The following is a 19,422-nucleotide window of genomic DNA, read 5'->3' as shown; positions in this document are numbered from 1 at the left end:
CCACAGTTTAGGCCATTCGAAAACTTAGATTAATTTCCCCTTTTTGTCCATTTTTATATAGATTTACTAGTGAACTTTGGATCATTGTCCTGTTACATGACTTAATTTCAACTACGTTTTAGCTGTCAGACAGATAATATCACTTTTGCCTCTAGAATACTTCAGAATGCAGAGTTCATGGTTAAATCAATGACTCCAAGGTGCCCAGGTCCTGTGGCTACAAAACAAGCGAAATCCTCACCCCTCTCCCGCCTTGCTTGACAGTGCATATGAAATGCTGTTTGGTTTTCCCCAAACATGGCACTAGACATTAAGGCCAAACAACTCTAATTTGGTCTCATCTGTCCATAGGACATTGTTCTTGCAGCCTTGTGCTTTGTTCAAAAGCATTTCTGCAAACCCCAGGAGTGCGTCCATGTACTTTTTAGACAGAAGAGGCTTTCTCTGGCAACTCCTCCAGACAAACTAAATTTGTTTAGTATTCTCCTAATTGTGCTGTCATGAACCTTAACAGATGACATGCTTAATGAGGCCTGTAAAGTCTGAGATGTAACTTGTGCTTTTGTTGTATTTCTCTGAGCATTGCATGGTCTGACCTTGGGGCGAATGTGCTGGATAACCCAATTTTGGGAAGATTGGCAACTGTCTTAAATGCTTTCCACTTGTACATAATCTTTCTCACTGTAGAATGTTGATCTCTAAATGGTTTGGAAATGGTATTCTATAAACCTTTCCAGATTGATGTGCAGAAACAAATGGTTGTCTAAGACAACCTCTTATGATCAGTTAATCAAGGTCTAATGACTAGCAGCACCTGGCTGCAACTAACCCCCTTTAATCTTGGGAAAGCAGTAAGGGGGTATTTAGAATCACCCATATGTTTTTCTTTTTGTTTTTATTTTTGCTGAATAAATGATGGAAGGGTGAACGTTACATCTGCTACTTGCCTGAGGACATAAAACACATAGGGGGTACTTACTTTTAAACTCACCTTCTACAGTAAAATTTGTGAAATATAACAGTTTTGCTGACAGTTTTGAGAAATGCCAATTCATTTCAAAGTTTAAAAAAAAATTTAACTGATAATTTCTTTTGCTAAGAAAGACATATTGATCAAACCATGAGCTTTGCTTTAAGGAGATGCAAGTACTGTATACCTTCAGATACCTGACATTTCTGTATACCTTTCATATAAAGGACATATCTTACAAAGATAGGATTGCACGGTTTGTTTTCTGCAAAATATTTTCTTTGTTAGTCTCACACAAACTTACTTATGCATTTGTACTGATTTGTACTGAGCAAACTGAGCAGTTCTTTACAAATTTAATTATGTGCATGGACCTGTTTAATTATTATCTCTTAAAAGCTGCAGTATAAATTACTTGCCGTGTATTTGCCAGCTATTTGCTTCACACTGACTGACAAAACAGAACAGTTGGCTCCTGTTCTCTGTTACTGTTTTGTTTTTTTTCGCCCCTTTGGCTTATCGCTCTCTCTCTCTTTCTCTTTCTCTCTCTCTAAAAAGGAGGTGTAAGACAAGGGTTATAATTCAAGGATCAAGATGGTCAAGGTGATACAATGTTCAGCCAACCTAAAATAATAATAATAATAATAGGGGATGAAGAAGGAATGTTATTTTTATTCTGAATATGTTTAATGCTTAACCTTTGCTTATTGATGCTGCTATTGGAGTGGTAGTGTTGTTTATTCTGACCATCAGGACAAAGTTTAATTTAAGAGTGAAAAATGAGACCCATGTTGGTAGTGTTCGGTCAAGTCATTGGCTTTAACCCTTTGCTGGGAGAGGAGCTGCTAGTATGTGGGTTTGGAAATGAGGGCCTTCCACAAACTCCCTTCTTGCCTGAAGAAAATTTACTACATAATTATACACTCTGAAAAACCCTTCTATGTCTTCTCTGGGGCTATTTGAGTGTCTCTGTAGAATTGTGGACACAATGAGGTCCTTGACTAAATCAAAATTTTTATCCAGCCTCTAATCAAAAAGTGGGAACCTAGCACAACATTAAAGATCGTCTATCTGCTCCTAAATGAAAACCTCAAAACTAACAATTTAGGTGTAATTCTCAACTCAGTCAACATTTTCATTTTGGCGCAGGACAACAGAACACTGTTGTTGCTGGTTGATCTGAAACACCGAACGAGGTCATGAAGAGCAAAAACAGAATGTGGCTATAACTAAGTCCTTGTTGCGGTTGAAACACAACTACCTTTCTAAATGCGTGACTTCAACTTAAAATTCAACAATACTCCTACTGTAGTGTGTACATAACATACATATATTTTGGTGGAGAACTGTCAAAGGAGACAGATTGCTGGAAGAAGAAAAAACAGTTGCACATAAATAGTGATGCCACCATGAATGACAGCAGGGCATGTCAAGCTGGCATCAAGTGATTTGGGCGAGGTGCCTGACAGTGCTGAGGAAAAAAGGAAATGTGAAACATGATCATTAGACTAGCACTAAATCTTTAAGGTGCAAATACTATTTGGGTAGCAGCAACGGTTGTGCACTGTCATGGTAATATCCATGCACATTCTAAAATTCTTATGTAGTTACATTTATTAAATACATTGAACCCCAATGGGAAGCCCAGATGAATATCTTTTTTGAAATAAAGCATGCATGTTTGCATTTGTGTGCTATGAAAGCCTACATGAATAAAAAGCATTTAAATCTGTAATGAAATACAATTATTGATGCAAAATACAGCAATTTGATTTGGAAATGCTATTTTGTTTTCAGTTATGCTGTTAGAATTGAAACTTCACAAACACTCAACAAAGCAAGTAGATTAGTAGTCGTATTTAGATTACATGTGATTCATGTTATGCTTGAATGTGATGTGATGGTTCATCTCAAGTTCTAAACAATCTGAGATCTTTCATTTGGCCAAAACATAGACATCTCTACTGATGACTGGAGTAAACAAGAAACACGAGAATTGTATAAGTTAAATTGATTGCAGTTCTATCTATATGGTCAAGTTGGGCTGATAGAGAAGGACAAAGGTGGCAGACGAAGGGATAAGAAAGAGGGGATAGGATTTAAAAGAAGAATGACCTGTGTGATTGTAAAGTCCTTGGCAGCTGCAGAGTTTCATTCAACAGCCAGACTGCTTAATCCCAGGAGATGGGCCTGGATGAGTTAGGCAAACAGGGATCCCTGAAACCCAGCACCACCTCCTGCTCTGGGGGCTTAACACACTAGCTGTGCCCAGAATTTTCTGCAAACAGGCTGCCATGGGCCACAAGTGGCAACATAATTTATGAATATTGCCAACTGCTTGCTCTTAACCAGTGTCTAAAATAAAGAGTTGAGATTACTTGGTCACCCTTCCTATTCTCACCTTGAAGGGCATTTGCGTTAGTCTTGATACTTGGATTACTGAACTCAATTCTGCAACTGCAGGTGATAATTTGCAATGTAATGAAATTCAATCACCAGAAATCACATCTAGTCTCCTTGGGTTTCCTTTTTAATAAAAGAGAAACAAAGTCACATCCAAATAATAATTCTACTCCATATGGAATTAAAGAGTAGCTCCATGTAGTTGTACTGCATCAAAAGTCACTGGGCATCCAAGGAAATTATTTTGATAAGCATCATTTTGCAAACAGCTGGGAGATAACAGCATATTCACTAGGCTGATGGACACTTTTCTTGCTGACGCCTTTGTCTTTGGCACTTCCTGTTCTTGTGTATGTGAGCTGACATGGAGTCATCTATGTGGGTGACTGTGTACAAAAGTTAAAGAGCATGGAAATAACATTTTCAAGTAGAGTAAATATTCCTGAGACACAAGTAATTAAAATGACTGACATTGGTGGCGCCTAAGATTTTTTAAGTCAGACAGTGTAAATTTGTTTCCAACTAATCTGTTTGTATGGTTCTCTTACACAAAGGCAAATCACACTTAAGAAGTGAACGACATTGATTATTGTAGTACATGCATGCATACTACTTTGAATTTAGCTTGTGCTGCTCTATGTCAGAAGGCTACAAAAACTCTCTACATTTTCTACATTCTTACATTTTCTACATTCATAGAGATACAGTATACTCTCAAAGAATAAATATTAGGTGCAGAAGAATCATTTAATATCCTGAAAGTAAAAAAATATATTTTTGGCCATTTAAAACTGTCAAAGTAGACAAGAGCAGGTGAGTCTCCAAAATAATGGCATTAAGATTTACTTACATAAAGCAATGAGCTTTTGTGTCAAAACATTACACTTATGTATCATGGAACATTAGTATCCTCGAAGGCATCAACTCAAATACACACACACACACACACACACACACACACACACACACACAGAGCTGGTCTGTGAATGTGACCGTTTTCCTCCTCATTAGCAAAGTGGATTAAATTTCCATCATGTTTCCAATGACTTCTGCAACCTGTATCCTATGAGCTAGTTTTCTTTCCGAGTTAAAGAACTGGGAAGCAAACCAGGGCAACTTGACACCTTGTTTGACCTGAAGGGAGTCCGTGTTCAGATGCAGAATTGAAGCTCACGAATGGCCCAGCAGGAAGGAAAAAAGCTGAAGAAATGCCTCAATAAAAATACTTAACAAACTGTCAGTTTATCATTATAGATGGTCACATATTAATGATCACAGATAAATAAATAAAAAAAAATGCATCTGGGTTGCACTAAATGACAGCATCTGTATTCTAATACCTATCATCATGACTTTTCTCTAATACAGAGTCTACATAACATATTACCAATAGTATCCAAAACTTACTTAAATACTACTATATACTTTTAAAGTGTTTTAAAACATTATGTTGATTATGACATTGAATAACGACATAGTAGTCTCATTTCCATTTTAAAAAGTAAGTGTGGAATACATTTGGAGGCACACTTCTGCTTTAATATCATGCAAAGCTTCAAGAATTATATCAAGGCCCACCAACAGCTCTAATCATTGCTAACAGCTCCTTCTACTGGCCAATGCAAAAATCTACCAAAACCCTCATGCACTGAATAAGCATCTGCCTTAACTATAGACTGGCACAGCCAGGGGGAGAATGGGAAAACCCAGCATGAGAGGTATTTAGGAAGCTACTTGGAAAATAAAGATGTTAAATGCAGAAGTGTTTGTGACTCAGGAATATAGGCTTGCTGAAAGACAGCACTGAGGAAGAGAACACACTTGACCTTCTCATAAGGTCCACATGTAAAAGCCATCACTGAACAGTGTGTCAGGTAAATGAGGAGCATGGAATGAGGGTAGACTACAGCTGCAATAGCACATGCAGAGATGGAATGTTTGTAAGGTTTTGACCCTTTTTTTGTTGGATGCTACAGCACAGTTACTGTATACGTCCAGTGCCATAATTATAAACCACTACAATATATTCTCTATTGTAAACCTGCCCCCCCCCCCTTTTCATATAAAGGTAAATAAATGGAGATTAAAAATAAATCTATGATTCAAAACAACTGATACAGTGTCCAAACCTGCTTTAAATTGTCAGTGCTCATCATCATCATCATCATCTACTGTACACTACCACTGAAGGAATGTTCTCACTCAGGGATGACAGGCTCATGCAATATGCAGGCACTCTGAAGCAATCCAACTTTTATTATCCCCTGGTGTGCTTTGTGCGCTTTTGTGCACCTTGAACGCATTTGCTCTGCTTTTTCACATGCGCACAGATCACACCTCGCACATCATTTTTTATCATCCTTATCAATGCAAATAGATTTTGGATTAGGTATTTGGCAGTGCGTGTGGAGATCAGCCAAGACACGTGCGCATCGAGGGCATAATTCTCAAAAGAAAGACAGAAAAACACGCGACTTCGTCATTTGTTAGGGCGTCGGGGTTTTTGATACGTTTCGAAACCCTGCAAACTTGGTATCACTTCAGCCATCAGCGTGAAAGACAGGATTCTGTTGCTGGGGAGGGAGAGAGGGAGGGAATAAAACACGGTGGCGTGTTGCCAAGATGTGGCAAGTGCGCCTCCCTCCAGCGCCGCTCGGTTTCGGCGGATTTTAAAAAGGCAGGGCGGCCCGCACTCGCTCAGTGTGCTCGCCAAAACTTGTGCAGACGCGGGGAAGAGATCAAGAGCGCAGCCGCAAAAGAGGGGGGAAAAAAAACCGGCTGCGGGTTCTGGGTTCTGGAGCGCCGGATAGGTTTGCGCACACGTTGGACCTTACTGGTGCTGTCATTAAAAACGGGGGATGATCAGAATAGATCAGAATAGTTGTGCAAACAGATCTGCGGATGCTTTATAGCGCAACATTGACTGACCCTTCTTTTTGACTTTGGATGCGGACTTTCTTCTTCTAAACTTTCTAATTGCATACTAAATTCCGATGACCTGAAGCAAAGGTGCGTCGGAGAGTATAATTACGAATTGTTCGGATCATATTGGAAGAATAAGAGTAAATAGAATCCTTTTACCAAAGACTAAAAAAAATAATAATAATGCTCCTCAACTTCTTCTTATCCGTAATGATGCCGTTTCTGTCGGCTGTGTCCCAATGCTCGGGCTCGTATGTGCCGTGCGAGCCGTGCGACCAGAAGGCGCTGTCCATGTGCCCTCCCGAGCCCAAAGGCTGTCAGCTGGTGAAGGAGCCCGGCTGCGGCTGCTGCCTCACCTGCGCGCTCGCCGAGAATCAGTCCTGCGGTGTCTACACCAGCACGTGCGCGCACGGACTCCGCTGCCTGCCGCGCGACGGAGAGGAGAAGCCCCTACACGCGCTGCTGCACGGCAGGGGGCTGTGCACCAACGAGAAGGGCTACAAGGCGTCTCATCCGCCTGTGGGTAAGTGCTGGGCCGCTGCGATGAGTTCTTAATAGCGGGTTTATGAGTCACATTAATACTCAGTGGATGTCAATTATGGTAGCTGGAAGCATCAGAGATCACTTGAATAAAAAAAAAAAAAATGTGACCAAGATCACCAAAAGGGGTCATACACATTAACGTGTAACATCACTTACTTTGATAGCAGGACATTCCAAACCAAATATGGTTGACTTTAGGCGGATAAGTACCAGATATTTGAATGTGCTATTAGAATAATCAGTCAGGGGTGACCCAGTTATGAGTATTTAAGATTTTTTGTCACTTCTACTATATAAGACTACCAATATATAAAAGCTCCATTTGGTCTCATCAGTGTTGGAATCCAAAGCAATATATGAGCACTTGGCTATTACTAATGTGCAATCGTGGAAGTTGTATATCAATCATAATCGGATGCTTTCTAGTTAGTATTGATTTCGGGACTGTAAATAGAAATGACACTGAAGTACTTTGAATGCACTGCCACTCATTCTCACATCCCCACCTGCATTCCTGTATGCTAATAGAATGCAAATATGTTCCTTAAGCTTCACCTAGATACCCTGAACCTATCCAAACAGCTGACAAATGCACTGCCTTGGCACTCTGCCGCATGGTCAACATTCACGAAGCTGTGTTGATATACTAGCCCAGTCCTCAATTCTGGTCCTGCACTCTTCTTGACCTGCACCTGCCAATGTTTTCCCTGCTCTAACACACCCAAATTAACACACAATTTGCTTGATAATGACATGATGTGGTGAGTCATGTGTGTCGGAGATGAGAAAACACTAAAATGTGCAGCAGATGTTGTCAAACCATTCCAATGCAAGACCAATTGAAATGCGTGTCTCTTTCCTAGAATGGGAAGGGTGTGCTTTAATAGTTGCTCTGTTGATGGAACAGTTGGTTTACAAGATACAAAGTTTGGTGCACTAAAACAAATTCCTTGGCATTTTGTTCATTATTTAATTACCTGCAGCTGAGGACAGTAAAGACTGTGGGGGGAAGATTTATGGGGCAGTAGATCTTGGTTAGTCTGAATTTAGGTTTACATCTGGGGGTGGTGCAGGGGGTCGGATTACTGTTTAAAGATTAAATCTGAAGGGAGGCATGGTTTGGTCATGTGTACCCAATGCAGCTGAAAGCTTCAACATTAACTTTTTTAATCAGTCTTCATACTATACATGTTCCTTATATGAATTATTGTTGTAAGTACATGCAACCTGTGTTAAAATGGCTTTATTTCCACGTGTTGGTTTTATTGTTAAACCACCCCTACCCCACTGCTCCCTGAGGCCACATAAATCCATGGGACAGCATGTGAATGGAATTTGTTCTGTTCTTCAGGCATTGTTTGTAAAAGAGAAGGATAGCTCACAATTTCTTACAAAATGGAAAACAGAAACATGGTTGTACTCTATGGTTATGGCTTTGTAGGTTACACACATGCACACCCACGCACATGTTCACACACAGACACATCAAAATTCTTACTGTCACGAGTTAGACGTAAATGTGTGAGGAACAACGCTGTAACAGGAGAAGCTCTTCCCCAGTGTGTGATTGCATTGGGCACTTGGTCATGCCACAGTGATTCAGCAAAACACATTTGGAGCCACTGTCTAAAGAGCTATAAAAGCACTGGATGGATTTAGATGGGTGCTTCTTGTCTACTTGAGTGTTTAGTTTCAGCCCATTTTCACCAGATGGAAAGGACGGACATTGCTGGAGAGGTCAAATGTTCTTGAACACCCCCAAGAGCCTCTATCTTTAAGTTACCTAATTGTCCTTTTTCTACAGCGGTAATTTCACCTCCGAATCCCCAAATTATTTCCTTATTAAAGGGCATGCTAGAGCAACCCATCCTAGACAATTTAATGAATCTTTCGTGTTGACTCTGCCTGAAACTCCAGGTATGGCAGTTTTTAATAACCTGTGTTAGCTCTGATATTATAAACTATGGATGATGACTGCCATTTGGTTATCGTAGGCCAGGCAGGTTACTTAAATCTAACCGTAGGCATCATGGCTTTTCACCATAGGCACCAAATTTTGCTCAAAAAAGACAAAAAATTTGTAATGCCATATCATGAAAAACAGTCTAAAGCCAGTAGTGATATGTCATTTATTCAGATAGAGCAAATGCATATTTCTTCTTGACATGATTTGCAATGTCTTGCCTTGCATAACCACAAATATGTAGTGCATTAAATGTGTAGTGCTGTAATTGATATCAAAATTATTTTTTTTACAGCCAAAAAAATAGTGTGAAAACTGTAGCCTGCCATAGGTTGCCAGTTATCACTTTTTACTATTTAAAACTACTAGACAGTCTTTTAAACAATAAAGTAATGCAAACTGTTTTGGACACAGCCTTGAAATCACTAGTTTACATCAGTGTTTGACTGAATGGGCAGTATTGGTAGTATTATACAGTACTTTGGCAATTGTTCTTCTTCCTTAAGCAGGTCATTTAGCATATGCCATATGTTTTAATTCAATGTAGTGTTTAAAATTGGATTTTAATTTTAAAATACTAGAAGTGCTCTAGCTATCGTTGCCTATGTTTCTGGGCTTCGTTATGTTTGTTGTGTTTGAACCCATACTTTGTATTGATTGAGGAACACTTTTTTTGTACATTCCACCAGGCAGTATAGAGCGTTGGCACATCAGAAGCATTACACTTGCCATTAGACATGGCTAAATAGTAGCTTACTACTTGTCCTCTGATCCTCATGAAGGACCTTCGTGTTAGATTTCAGCAGACTTCTTTGTCAGAGTTCACAAACAATAATTAAAGATGGCTCAAATTTTAAAAGCTTGAACTGCACATGAACAAGCATGTTGCTCACTGACAACCCAGTTTTAACTAATGGACCTTCACCCGAGGCAAAAAAAGCAGACATTTGGATGCAATTTAGTTTTGTATTCCTTATTTATGGGGCCTTATGTAATTCCTGGAGGTTGTCCATATTTAAACTGCAATCATGAGGCAACAAAAAGAAGGCTTACTTGTACAGCACTAATCAGTATATGGTACATACAATTCACACCAAAACCAGATTTCCATCATTAGATTGTTTTTAACTTCTATATTTATTTTATAGTTTGATCAAATTCACTCTCCAAGACATGTCTCAGACAGCTATTTACATTTTCAGTGTACACAAAGGGAGATTCCATTTGGCAAGCTTGAACTGTTTCTCCTAATGAAGTTTAACAGCAGTTTGTTTAGTTCACATTTGTCATCAACATTGGGAATATAAGTGGGTAGCAGCTATGCAGGAATCCAGCTCCTATTGTCCTGATGATCAAGCAACTGTTGATTTCTGAGATTCACATATCAGGCTTTAAGTGGGAGCTTGTGTGGCTATTTGAAACAGCTGAAAGTTTGTTTTACTTTTCTAATATCACTTATGACAGGTTATCATCATTTATAAAAAATTGTCTAAAAAGTCCAAGTAGAAAGCAATAGAATCTACCGGAGAAACATGCGGTTCAGGTTTCAACCTGTTGAAACACCCCGTCCTAGGTTAGAGGATGCTCACTTTGGTGTCACTTCCTTCAAAGAAAGGAAACAAAAGGTGGTTAGTTTCTTGACTACAAAGTATGGTAAACAGGAAATGAAAATGCATGGAGGAGTTGCGAAATGAGGCAGAATTATAACTTTTGCACCTAGCAATTGTCGTTTGAACAAACAGCTTCTTTGTTTTTTTTGTTTGTTAGTTTACCACTTTCCAGATATGATTACACTAACAGATTCAAAGTGGAATATAATAGGAAAAGTGGGTTTTATCATACAAATATTTTTCCGTCATTTAAATAAAAAATATACCAAACATCAATTATTACTATAATTAAAATTTAAAGTTATTTCTGCTGATCATGTGCCATTTAGGCCACAATTATACTTGTTGCTTCAAAGTCTAAATAGAATTAACAGTTTACATGGTTTAGGCATGCTGTTAATTAATAGAACTAGTGGCTAAAGTGAAGGTCAATCTCAATTTTTTTATCATTTACTTTACTAAATGTGCTACATATTCATGCCAGTCAATTGTCTTATGCATCAGTTTACCTTTTATAATGCTATTTTTATTGTCCATTTGCCTGTCCGTAGCAATTCTCTCTGGCCCTCTTTGGCCCTTTGTCTGCTTGCTGCACTGTTTCAGTTGTACAATCATGCTGTGAATTTGGGCCAGCTTTTAAATATTGAGCAGCGGAATCTGGCTTAGGATGTCATGGCTGGCCAGTGACTTGAACAAAGCAACTAATGCACAGCGAGGGACTAAGTCAGTAGACTGCTTAAACATTGCACACTTATCGACAACTTGCCTCAACAGAGTACAATGACAAATAATGATTTGAGGTTATAGTACTTTAGTGCAAAGGAGGGGGATTAGAACCAAAAAAATTGACATTGTGAATATAGCAAATCCAGTTAGCAAATGAAAGGATTTTTTTTTAATTCTTGCTTAGTTAAAAAATTAAAGCATAATTCAATTATTACTCATCAGACTGGAAGGAACTTTGGAAATTGATGAAGTATAATTGCCCAATGCACATGTTAATATTTAAACAGTCCTATCAGATGTTTCTTGTTTTCCTGCTCAGGTCCTCTCACCTTAATGAAAACTTTGCAAAGCTAAGCATAGAGTCATCAATACCTCTTTGCCATTCATTCCAAAGCTCATTTGAATAGAGAGGTTGCATGTGACATGTCTGGCTTGGCCATGCTCCAGTGACTTGGCTAGGGCTCAGATGTTAAACACAGACTGTGTAGCCTATCTCCAGAGCCTATCTCTACTTCAATTTTTGATATTAATATGTTTTTTGTAAAATAAGTTGTTTTAACAAATCAAATCTTTTGTATGAAGTTTTCACCTTTTTTTATTACAGTATATTGTTAAATAATTTGAAAGTAAGTTAGTTATATTGAAACGATTTGTAATAATAACTTCTGCTGTAAATAACATGGTAGCAAAGGGTTAAAGTTCTGTCCATTGTTGATTTTTTAAATCAAACATAACTGGCTATGTGCTCCTTGCTGGCACGCAAAGCCAAATGCAGTGAAGTATCATAAATGTCCATCAGTCATTTTTATAACTCTAAAAGACCTTCTAAGTATGAGGCTGACTGTGATAGATGCGATTCAGCCAGCCTGCTGGCCTGTCATGAAGCCTGGCTACAGGGAACATTTCAGGGCAGAATTTAGTCTGCCAAGTCATGGGTTGCAAGATTAATTTCAAAGAGTCAACCACTGCCCTGATAGCAACTTCAGAAGCCAGGAACCTGGTTCCAGTAATCACCCTTCCCCCATGTCCCTATCCATGGCTGCAGTGTCAGACAAACTCTTTCAACACCAGTCTGCTTGGAACACCCCTCTCTTATAAAGGGTGTCACTGTAAACCAGACATTATATAAGAGAATCTAAACCGTATTAACCCCACCTCTTCCCTCCATCCTAATACCGGCTAATGGTTCTGAATATGGTATGCTATCACACAGCTGTGTCCTTAACAATACTTGACAAATTCCCATTGCAACATTTGACCTGACGCACCTTCTGTTATATTTTTTTATTGGATAAATATAGCCACATGTTCACACTAATGGCTAAATCTGCTAGGTTCAGGGATTATTTATATACTTACTCTACTGTAAAACCTGTTGGGGGAAATTATGTCTGGTTTAGGTTTAGGTCTTGAGACCTCAGCCAACTCTTTTCTTTTTTTCTTTCAGTAAAAGTTTGGCCTGTTTTTCTTCAACAGCATTAGCTAAAGGTTTGATGTAGATATCATTTTAAGTAAGCCTTTTTTGAAAATGTGTTTGTTCTCAGAGCAGTTCACACCACACATCACACTCACGTCACATGCTACTTGTGGTTGCTGAGACTTTAAAGAATCTAAGTATATTTTAACAGGCTACCAAACCTCTTTTTCTTTAAGTAAAAGTGCTATAGTAATGAGTTTTTTTTTTTTTTTTTTTTTCAAATCAAATAATAGGAAAATGTCTTGCAAACTCAAGAATAACAATAAGAATGTAAACCGGACTATTACAATTATTGGCCTCTTGTAGTTAGTATAAGTCTCATTTGTATGCTCTGCCAAATGCTTGCCTTCGTGATTTGTGATTCCCATAAAGCAGCCTACGATGATGATTTAATGCTATTTGGCCACACTGGCCACATTTTGCTGTTGACTGTTTACGTAACCATGAAGTGAAGTCCCAGAGAGAGTAAAACTCCATTTCAGGCACCTTATTTAGGTTTGGGTAAGAGTGAAGGGATTTGTATGGGAGGGAGCAGGGCTTGTCATCACCTGCTGATCCCTTTCCACCTCTGTAAACAAATGCAAAGGAAACATTTGGCGGGAAAGCAGTTGGTCCCAGGTTTATTTTAAGACACCAATCAGATTGTGAAATAGCAAGCTTGTCTCACGTATTTTGTGCAGCATTGCAACAACCTGTCTGGGTTGTGAGAAGTGAGGCTCATAATGTGTGATATTTTGTGTTCTGTGTAGATCGTGAGTCTAAAGAGCATGACGAGACCATAAAGAGTGACACGACAGAGGAGCAGTTGCCCCAATCCAAAGTGCCCATTTCCCCAAAGCAAGACCTAATCAACAGCAAGAAGCAGATTGCCTTGCTCAAGGACAAGAAGAAGCAGCAGGAGAAACTGAGGACCATGGGTTCGCTGGACTACTCAACGCTCCCAGTCGACAAGCACGAAACCGAATTTGTAAGTTACAGTGAAAGAATGAAAAATGGGGAAAATGTCAATAATTGCTAATCAATAACTTACACATATGTGTTGTTCTGAATTGTAAATAAAGGGTCCATGTAGAAGAAGGCTGGATGGGATAATAAAGGGGCTGAAAGACACTTCCCGCATTGTGGCTCTCTCTCTTTATCTGCCCAACTGTGACAGGAGGGGTTTCTTCAAACGCAAGCAGGTGAGGAGTTGATCTTGAAAACTTCTAAACTCAAAAATGCTGTGTCATACAGTAGATATGAATAGAATATAAACTTAAAGTTATGAGTTTCTTGAACTTTTTAGTGATGGTTGTTTAACCCTACTTGCAACCCCTCTCTCCCATCCAACCCATGTGTAGTGTAAGCCCTCACGTGGTCGGAAACGAGGAATATGCTGGTGCGTGGACAAGTATGGAGTGCAGTTGCCAGGGACCGACTACAGTGGAGGAAATATCCAGTGCAAAGACATGGAGCCTGGCAACAACAACGAGTGAGGAGGGACGCGGCATGATCACCTAAGCCGAGGCTCGCCTCCTTCTTTCCTTCCCACCTGTCCACCCGCCAGTCACTTTACGATTTTGATCCAAAAAGAAGAAACGAAGCAAACACATTTGAACGAAAACAAGTGATAGACTTTTTTTGACTGAGTGCTCATCTGTAACTTGGGGTACCCAGTTAATCAGAGGGTCTCTGTTGTGTTAAGAGCTGGGTCCCAGCATAAAGATTTTTAAAAATATATACATTCAATTATATATTTTTATAGAGGCTGGGGTTTAAGCACCATACTTGTTAACATACAAAAAAAAAGAGAGCATATGGTATGTTAATTATTACCAGCACTATCTTTGTCTTTTACATCTTTAAGGTTGAGGTGTCAGGGGAGATAGTGCAAACTATTATTATTGGAAGAACTATAAAATGTTTTGTTTGTTTGTTTTAAAAAAGAAAAAAGAATAATGTCATAGGGACGTGCTGATACAGCTGTTTATATGGCTATTCGGTCCTGTCAGAGCACTTATTGGGAAAACCTTGGAAATGTGTAACTTCACCAAGTTCAGTGTATGTGTGTGTGCATAAGTATGTATGTCGTTGCATGTGTGAATGTATGTGCAGTTGCATGAAAGAGAAACATGGTGGATGCTTTTTATATATACATATAAAAGAATGTCCCATTTTATGTTCGATTTCCACCACATGAGTGTGTGGCGAAACCCCCAAGCCCCGAGAGCAGTTATAGAGTAGGCTCTTTGCTAGATGTTAGCATTCTCTCACTGGCCCACTCTTTGGGAGAACGACGGTGTAGGAATTGAAACCATGTTTGACATACCTGTCTCAGTGACTCTGCGACTGTGTAGCTTGCCTAAAATGCCAACTGTGCCTATGTAACCTGACGCTGGCATGCAGACTCAGCCAGGTGAATGGATAGCTGATGTGCTGGCCGTGGTCTGAGGTCTCGTCATGTTGTCAGAGATTGCAAAAAGAAACATCCCAACTGGCCTACCCATCATCTGGCACCAATTTTGCAGCACTAGTATCAATATGCAGATACTGATACGGGGACACTTGGTGTTATGGTTTGAAACAGATCTCAATGGCCTGACACTAACTTTCCCAAAATTTGGGCTTGATGTAACTTGACTTTGTTCAATGTTAACATTTGAGAGTGGTGGCTTCTTTCTCAGCCTGTGACAAGTTTTTAGAATACTCTCGTTATAATTTAATTTTTGTTTTTTTGCCTTCAGTGAAGTATCAACTTATCCGCTTATGAGCCATTTCCTAGACCAAGCGCTTTCACTGAATTGAGTGACACCTTGGCGTAGATTAATGAATGTTTTCTGAGGAGCCATCATCAGGAATTGCTGCTTGGAAAATGAGTTGTGCATTTTAGCATTTTATTCCTTGTTACGATTTATTTTGATTTCACTGTTGCAGCCACCCGGTCATTTTGGGAGCTTGGTCATGTGAATGAAGGTCTTCCCCAGTTCACCCCAACCATCTCACCCCAAAGTTTATTTTATTTTTTTTCAAGCCACACAATTATTTTGTGTGCTGTTCTCGAAATTCAGCATGACTTAACTACACCTTTTGCTTTTTAAAGGATGTCATTTAAAAAAAAAAAAAGAAGGCACATTTAAGTACCACTGTCATTCAGAGAGTTTTTGTGCTAGTCTGTGTGCGTGTTTTAGTGCCTTTCCACATACAAATATACATATGAATTGTGACGTGAACGTTACACAGTAGCCAAGGGGATAAAATCGGTCAACCATTATGTACTGACGAGGGTCCTCGGTTGCTTTCCGATTTATACGTCAAAGATTTTTCTGTTATGCCATGACTATTTCAAAACACCTTGTAAAAATCACTAGCTGTGAAGGGGGAAGCTAGTGGATACATCTATGTCACTCATTGATTTTTTTTGTTGTTGTTGTTTTATTATTTCACTGAATAAGCTGAATTTTGAGACTGCAAGTATATGTAAATGCTTGAGAAGTTGTTTTCAGTCAAGCTACATATGAACAGGGATACACAGAGGCCTTCTTGGCCAGCACAACCTGGTGATTCTTTAGTAGAAAAACCAGCAAGAAAAGCCATTCCCTGCCACAGTGGTTCCACTCAGATCTTATTACAGAGCTCATGTGATCTTAGTTTCATGGCTGGGAGGGGGCCAGTAATGCTCGACACAATGAGATAGACGAGACGCTACTCCACTAAGCTTGCCTCTAGTGCTGCTTCTCTCTGCTATTGATAGCTATGCCATTATCAAAACAAAAAAAAAAAAATACGACAACCACAGGTAAAATAACTAAAGTCCCATTGGCATGTCTAAAAGGAAGAATGAGCAATGAGAGACCCTCAAAGTGTGAAGAGAGAAAGAAGAGAGTTTGTCAGAGTGAATGTTATAAACAGACCTTCACGGGTGTTTTCAAAGAGTTATTGAGGTGGTGTTGTTCACTATTATTGCACAAATGTCCTCGAAGGAAAAGGCCAGAGCATTTGCCAGCATTATCCAGGTCCTGATTTGTGCTCGGAGCCCCCTCCCACTTTTTTCTTTGTTTTTCTTTTTTTTTCCTTTTTTTTTTTTGTTGAAAAAAAGCAGCTTGCACTTATGTATTTACAATAATTCTTTCGCTATATGACAACTTCCTCCTAGCAGTGCTGACTCCAAAGCACATCTCAGATCAGGTGTAGGAGAAGCAGGAACAGGCCTCAGACACAAACCCTGCCTGAGGACTTTTGACAGGGGCTTCAGTGGCCCAAGCCTGACAACCACCTTTTCATCTTTTTCATGGTGGGGGAAAATAGGATCATCATAGCTATTGATCTCAGTCCAATCTCGACTCATCTACTTTTACAGTTACCGGACTATGTGCCTCAGTGGCATCCAGGGAGAGGGAGAGAAGGTGAGAGCCCTAGGCCATGATCATGCTCTGGGCCTCACTACCCCATCACGTGGGGTTAAGAACACACACCACAACACACATCAGTAGATACTGTTAGCAGGCTAGGCTATGGGGTCTCGGAATCTGTGAAGCAGGTACAAGCAGCCAGTGGTAAATTAGTGACTGCTCTTCTAATCTTGTAGCTGACATCAAAGTCTGTGGGTTTATGATTTAAACTTGCATGGAATTGATACCCCCCAGATCCTGTTGTGTTTGAGTACCAAATTCTAAGTGGACAAAACAGAAACAGTGTTCTCGCATTAACCAAAGATGAAACAAATCTGTCATTTTATTCTGAGTCACTATGTTAGACAGAATCTCAATATTGAAAGAAAATACTTCTCTCAATTACTGAGATTCTTTGGTAATATGTAAGAAGAACAGTCACATGAGCCCGATATAAGCCATTGTGATATTGCTTGGTGCCTTGACCAGATTCCGAATCTTTAGAATGGTTAGATGAATACGTAATTCACGCATGATACAGTAGTATTACAGCTTTCTTTCTGGATCACTAACAGTTTTTTCTTGTCGTTTTCTTTTCTTTTCTTTTTTGTGGATGAGAAAAGACTTGATGAATGATCACAATGACATGTGGCCTAACATGGCATTTAAAAAGGAAAAACAAAACACCCATTTGTGGCAGGAGGACCGTGAAAATGTTCAGCATTTGGAACTCTCAATAAAACAGATAAAAAATAATAAATAAAGTAAAAAAAAAAAAAAAACTCAAATTATTAAGAAAGTAAATATCACTGTAATATTTATTCAACTTGTAATTTATGTACTCTTTTAACCTTTGTCTTTTTTGTTATGACAAAGCATTTATTTAAATAAAGTTATGTATTCATTTAAACTTGTACTTGTTCTTATTATTGAAAACGTATTTGTCTGAAGTCCAGGACACCACTTTGCTTAAAATGGACAATACATTTTATATTCACCAGTCATAAGTCTTAAATCATAATATGCAAACAAAATATAAATGTGCATAATAATGCAGTATACGTTAGCATACAAAGGAGTCCTGGCATATAATTCTGTATCATATTTGTATAAAAATCCAAGTTATTGTTGATATAATTGCTTACGGTTGAGAGATAAAATATTGCAGATTTGAATGCAGACTTTACATTAAAGGCCTGCCCCAAGGCTAGTCACCTGGTTTCCAACAGTGTCTAAAAACACTGCACAGGAACTAAGAAGTCATTTAATTTGAGCCCTAACTTCAAGGGGAAAGCAGAGCAACACAATGAAAAAAAAAATTCATCACAGAGAGATTTTGCAGGGTGATGTTGTGCTACAATCGCAATACAATCTGATATGACACATCAAGTTAGCATAAAGTCATGCCATATGGCTTCAGTGATGTCTTCGGTGTAAACTATGGCTCTTAAAGTCAATAGTGGCAATGAGGGTTCAATCTCTAGCTAAAATTTACTGAGCAGAATCATTTGCCAAACAGAAGCCCTGAGGGTGGTGGTGGCAGTTTGAAGGTATACCGGCTTCTGGTTTATATCTTATATTAGTGTGTTTTTTATATTTACTATACTGTAATCCTACAGCCATACATCCCGGACATAAGCAGTACAGTAAGTAGTTATCCAGATGTGACTCAACCACTTGTGATGAGATTTATTATTATTATTATTATTATTATTATTTTGCAAAAGGGTCAAATCTAGGAAGCTGATTCAGCAAAACATGTGCAGGGGATTTGATTTGTGAGTCAGTGAACATTAGAATTACGGTCGCCTTCAAAGAATCTAACAACTGTACATTAGACTCCAGCGCCCCGTTTATTACTTAATTAGGCCAATAGCTATGGATGATTGCATGTGCTATTTAAAGCCATACCTTAAATAATGATTATCCCAGATATCTGTGTCTGACACTCAGAAAAAGATTAAATACAATATATATTTTTTTAAGTTGACTTTGGGGATCACCAGGGAAATGTGATGGATATTTGGTGGGAGATTAGCTATATTATTTTTTGTCTTTTGCGGTGACAATTTATATCAAGTAATGTGGATTTTGTTATGGTTGTATTTAATTATTATATTTGTAAACCTAACTGACTTTTGAACAGAAATGGGTTAATCCAGAGTCCAGAGTCTATTGAGGTCGCACTGGGTGCAAGGCAGGAGAATTCATCCAGGATATGGCACCAGTCCATCATGGAACACCAAGCACTCACACATACACAGGTGTTCACACACTCACTCATGCCTAAGAGGAGTTAGTGTATCGAGTCGACCTGGAAGGAAACTGATGCAACCCATACAAGGAAAATATGTGCAACTCCACAAAGACCATAACGCAAGCTGAGGCAGCAATGCTATTGTAGATGTTTTAACCATTAAGTCACAGCTTATTATTGATTT

At 38.9% G+C, this 19,422-nt stretch overlaps 1 protein-coding gene across 1 annotated transcript; it reads left to right on the top strand.

The window, feature by feature from the left end:
• Positions 1-6,060: 6,060 nt before the first annotated feature.
• Positions 6,061-17,741, top strand: igfbp5b (insulin-like growth factor binding protein 5b). The gene is made up of 4 exons (XM_053495901.1): positions 6,061-6,818; positions 13,364-13,581; positions 13,676-13,795; positions 13,955-17,741. The coding sequence occupies exons 1-4, from the start codon at positions 6,479-6,481 to the stop codon at positions 14,087-14,089; spliced, it is 813 nt and encodes a 270-aa protein (XP_053351876.1). The 5' UTR covers positions 6,061-6,478; the 3' UTR covers positions 14,090-17,741.
• The last annotated feature ends 1,681 nt before the right edge of the window (positions 17,742-19,422 follow it).

This window comes from Clarias gariepinus, chromosome 5 (assembly GCF_024256425.1).
Source record: "Clarias gariepinus isolate MV-2021 ecotype Netherlands chromosome 5, CGAR_prim_01v2, whole genome shotgun sequence".
In the NCBI taxonomy this organism is placed as follows: Eukaryota; Metazoa; Chordata; class Actinopteri; order Siluriformes; family Clariidae; genus Clarias; species Clarias gariepinus.
This window is presented reverse-complemented; position numbering and strand designations above follow the sequence as displayed.

What these genes read in the sequence shown, in the direction of transcription:
- igfbp5b (XM_053495901.1), top strand. Translation starts at nt 6,479, where the DNA reads ATGCTCCTCAACTTCTTCTTATCCGTAATGATGCCGTTTCTGTCGGCT. An exon ending in GGCGTCTCATCCGCCTGTGG is followed by an intron (nt 6,819 to 13,363) that starts GTAAGTGCTGGG and finishes TGTTCTGTGTAG; the next exon opens with ATCGTGAGTCTAAAGAGCAT. An exon ending in GTTTCTTCAAACGCAAGCAG is followed by an intron (nt 13,796 to 13,954) that starts GTGAGGAGTTGA and finishes ACCCATGTGTAG; the next exon opens with TGTAAGCCCTCACGTGGTCG.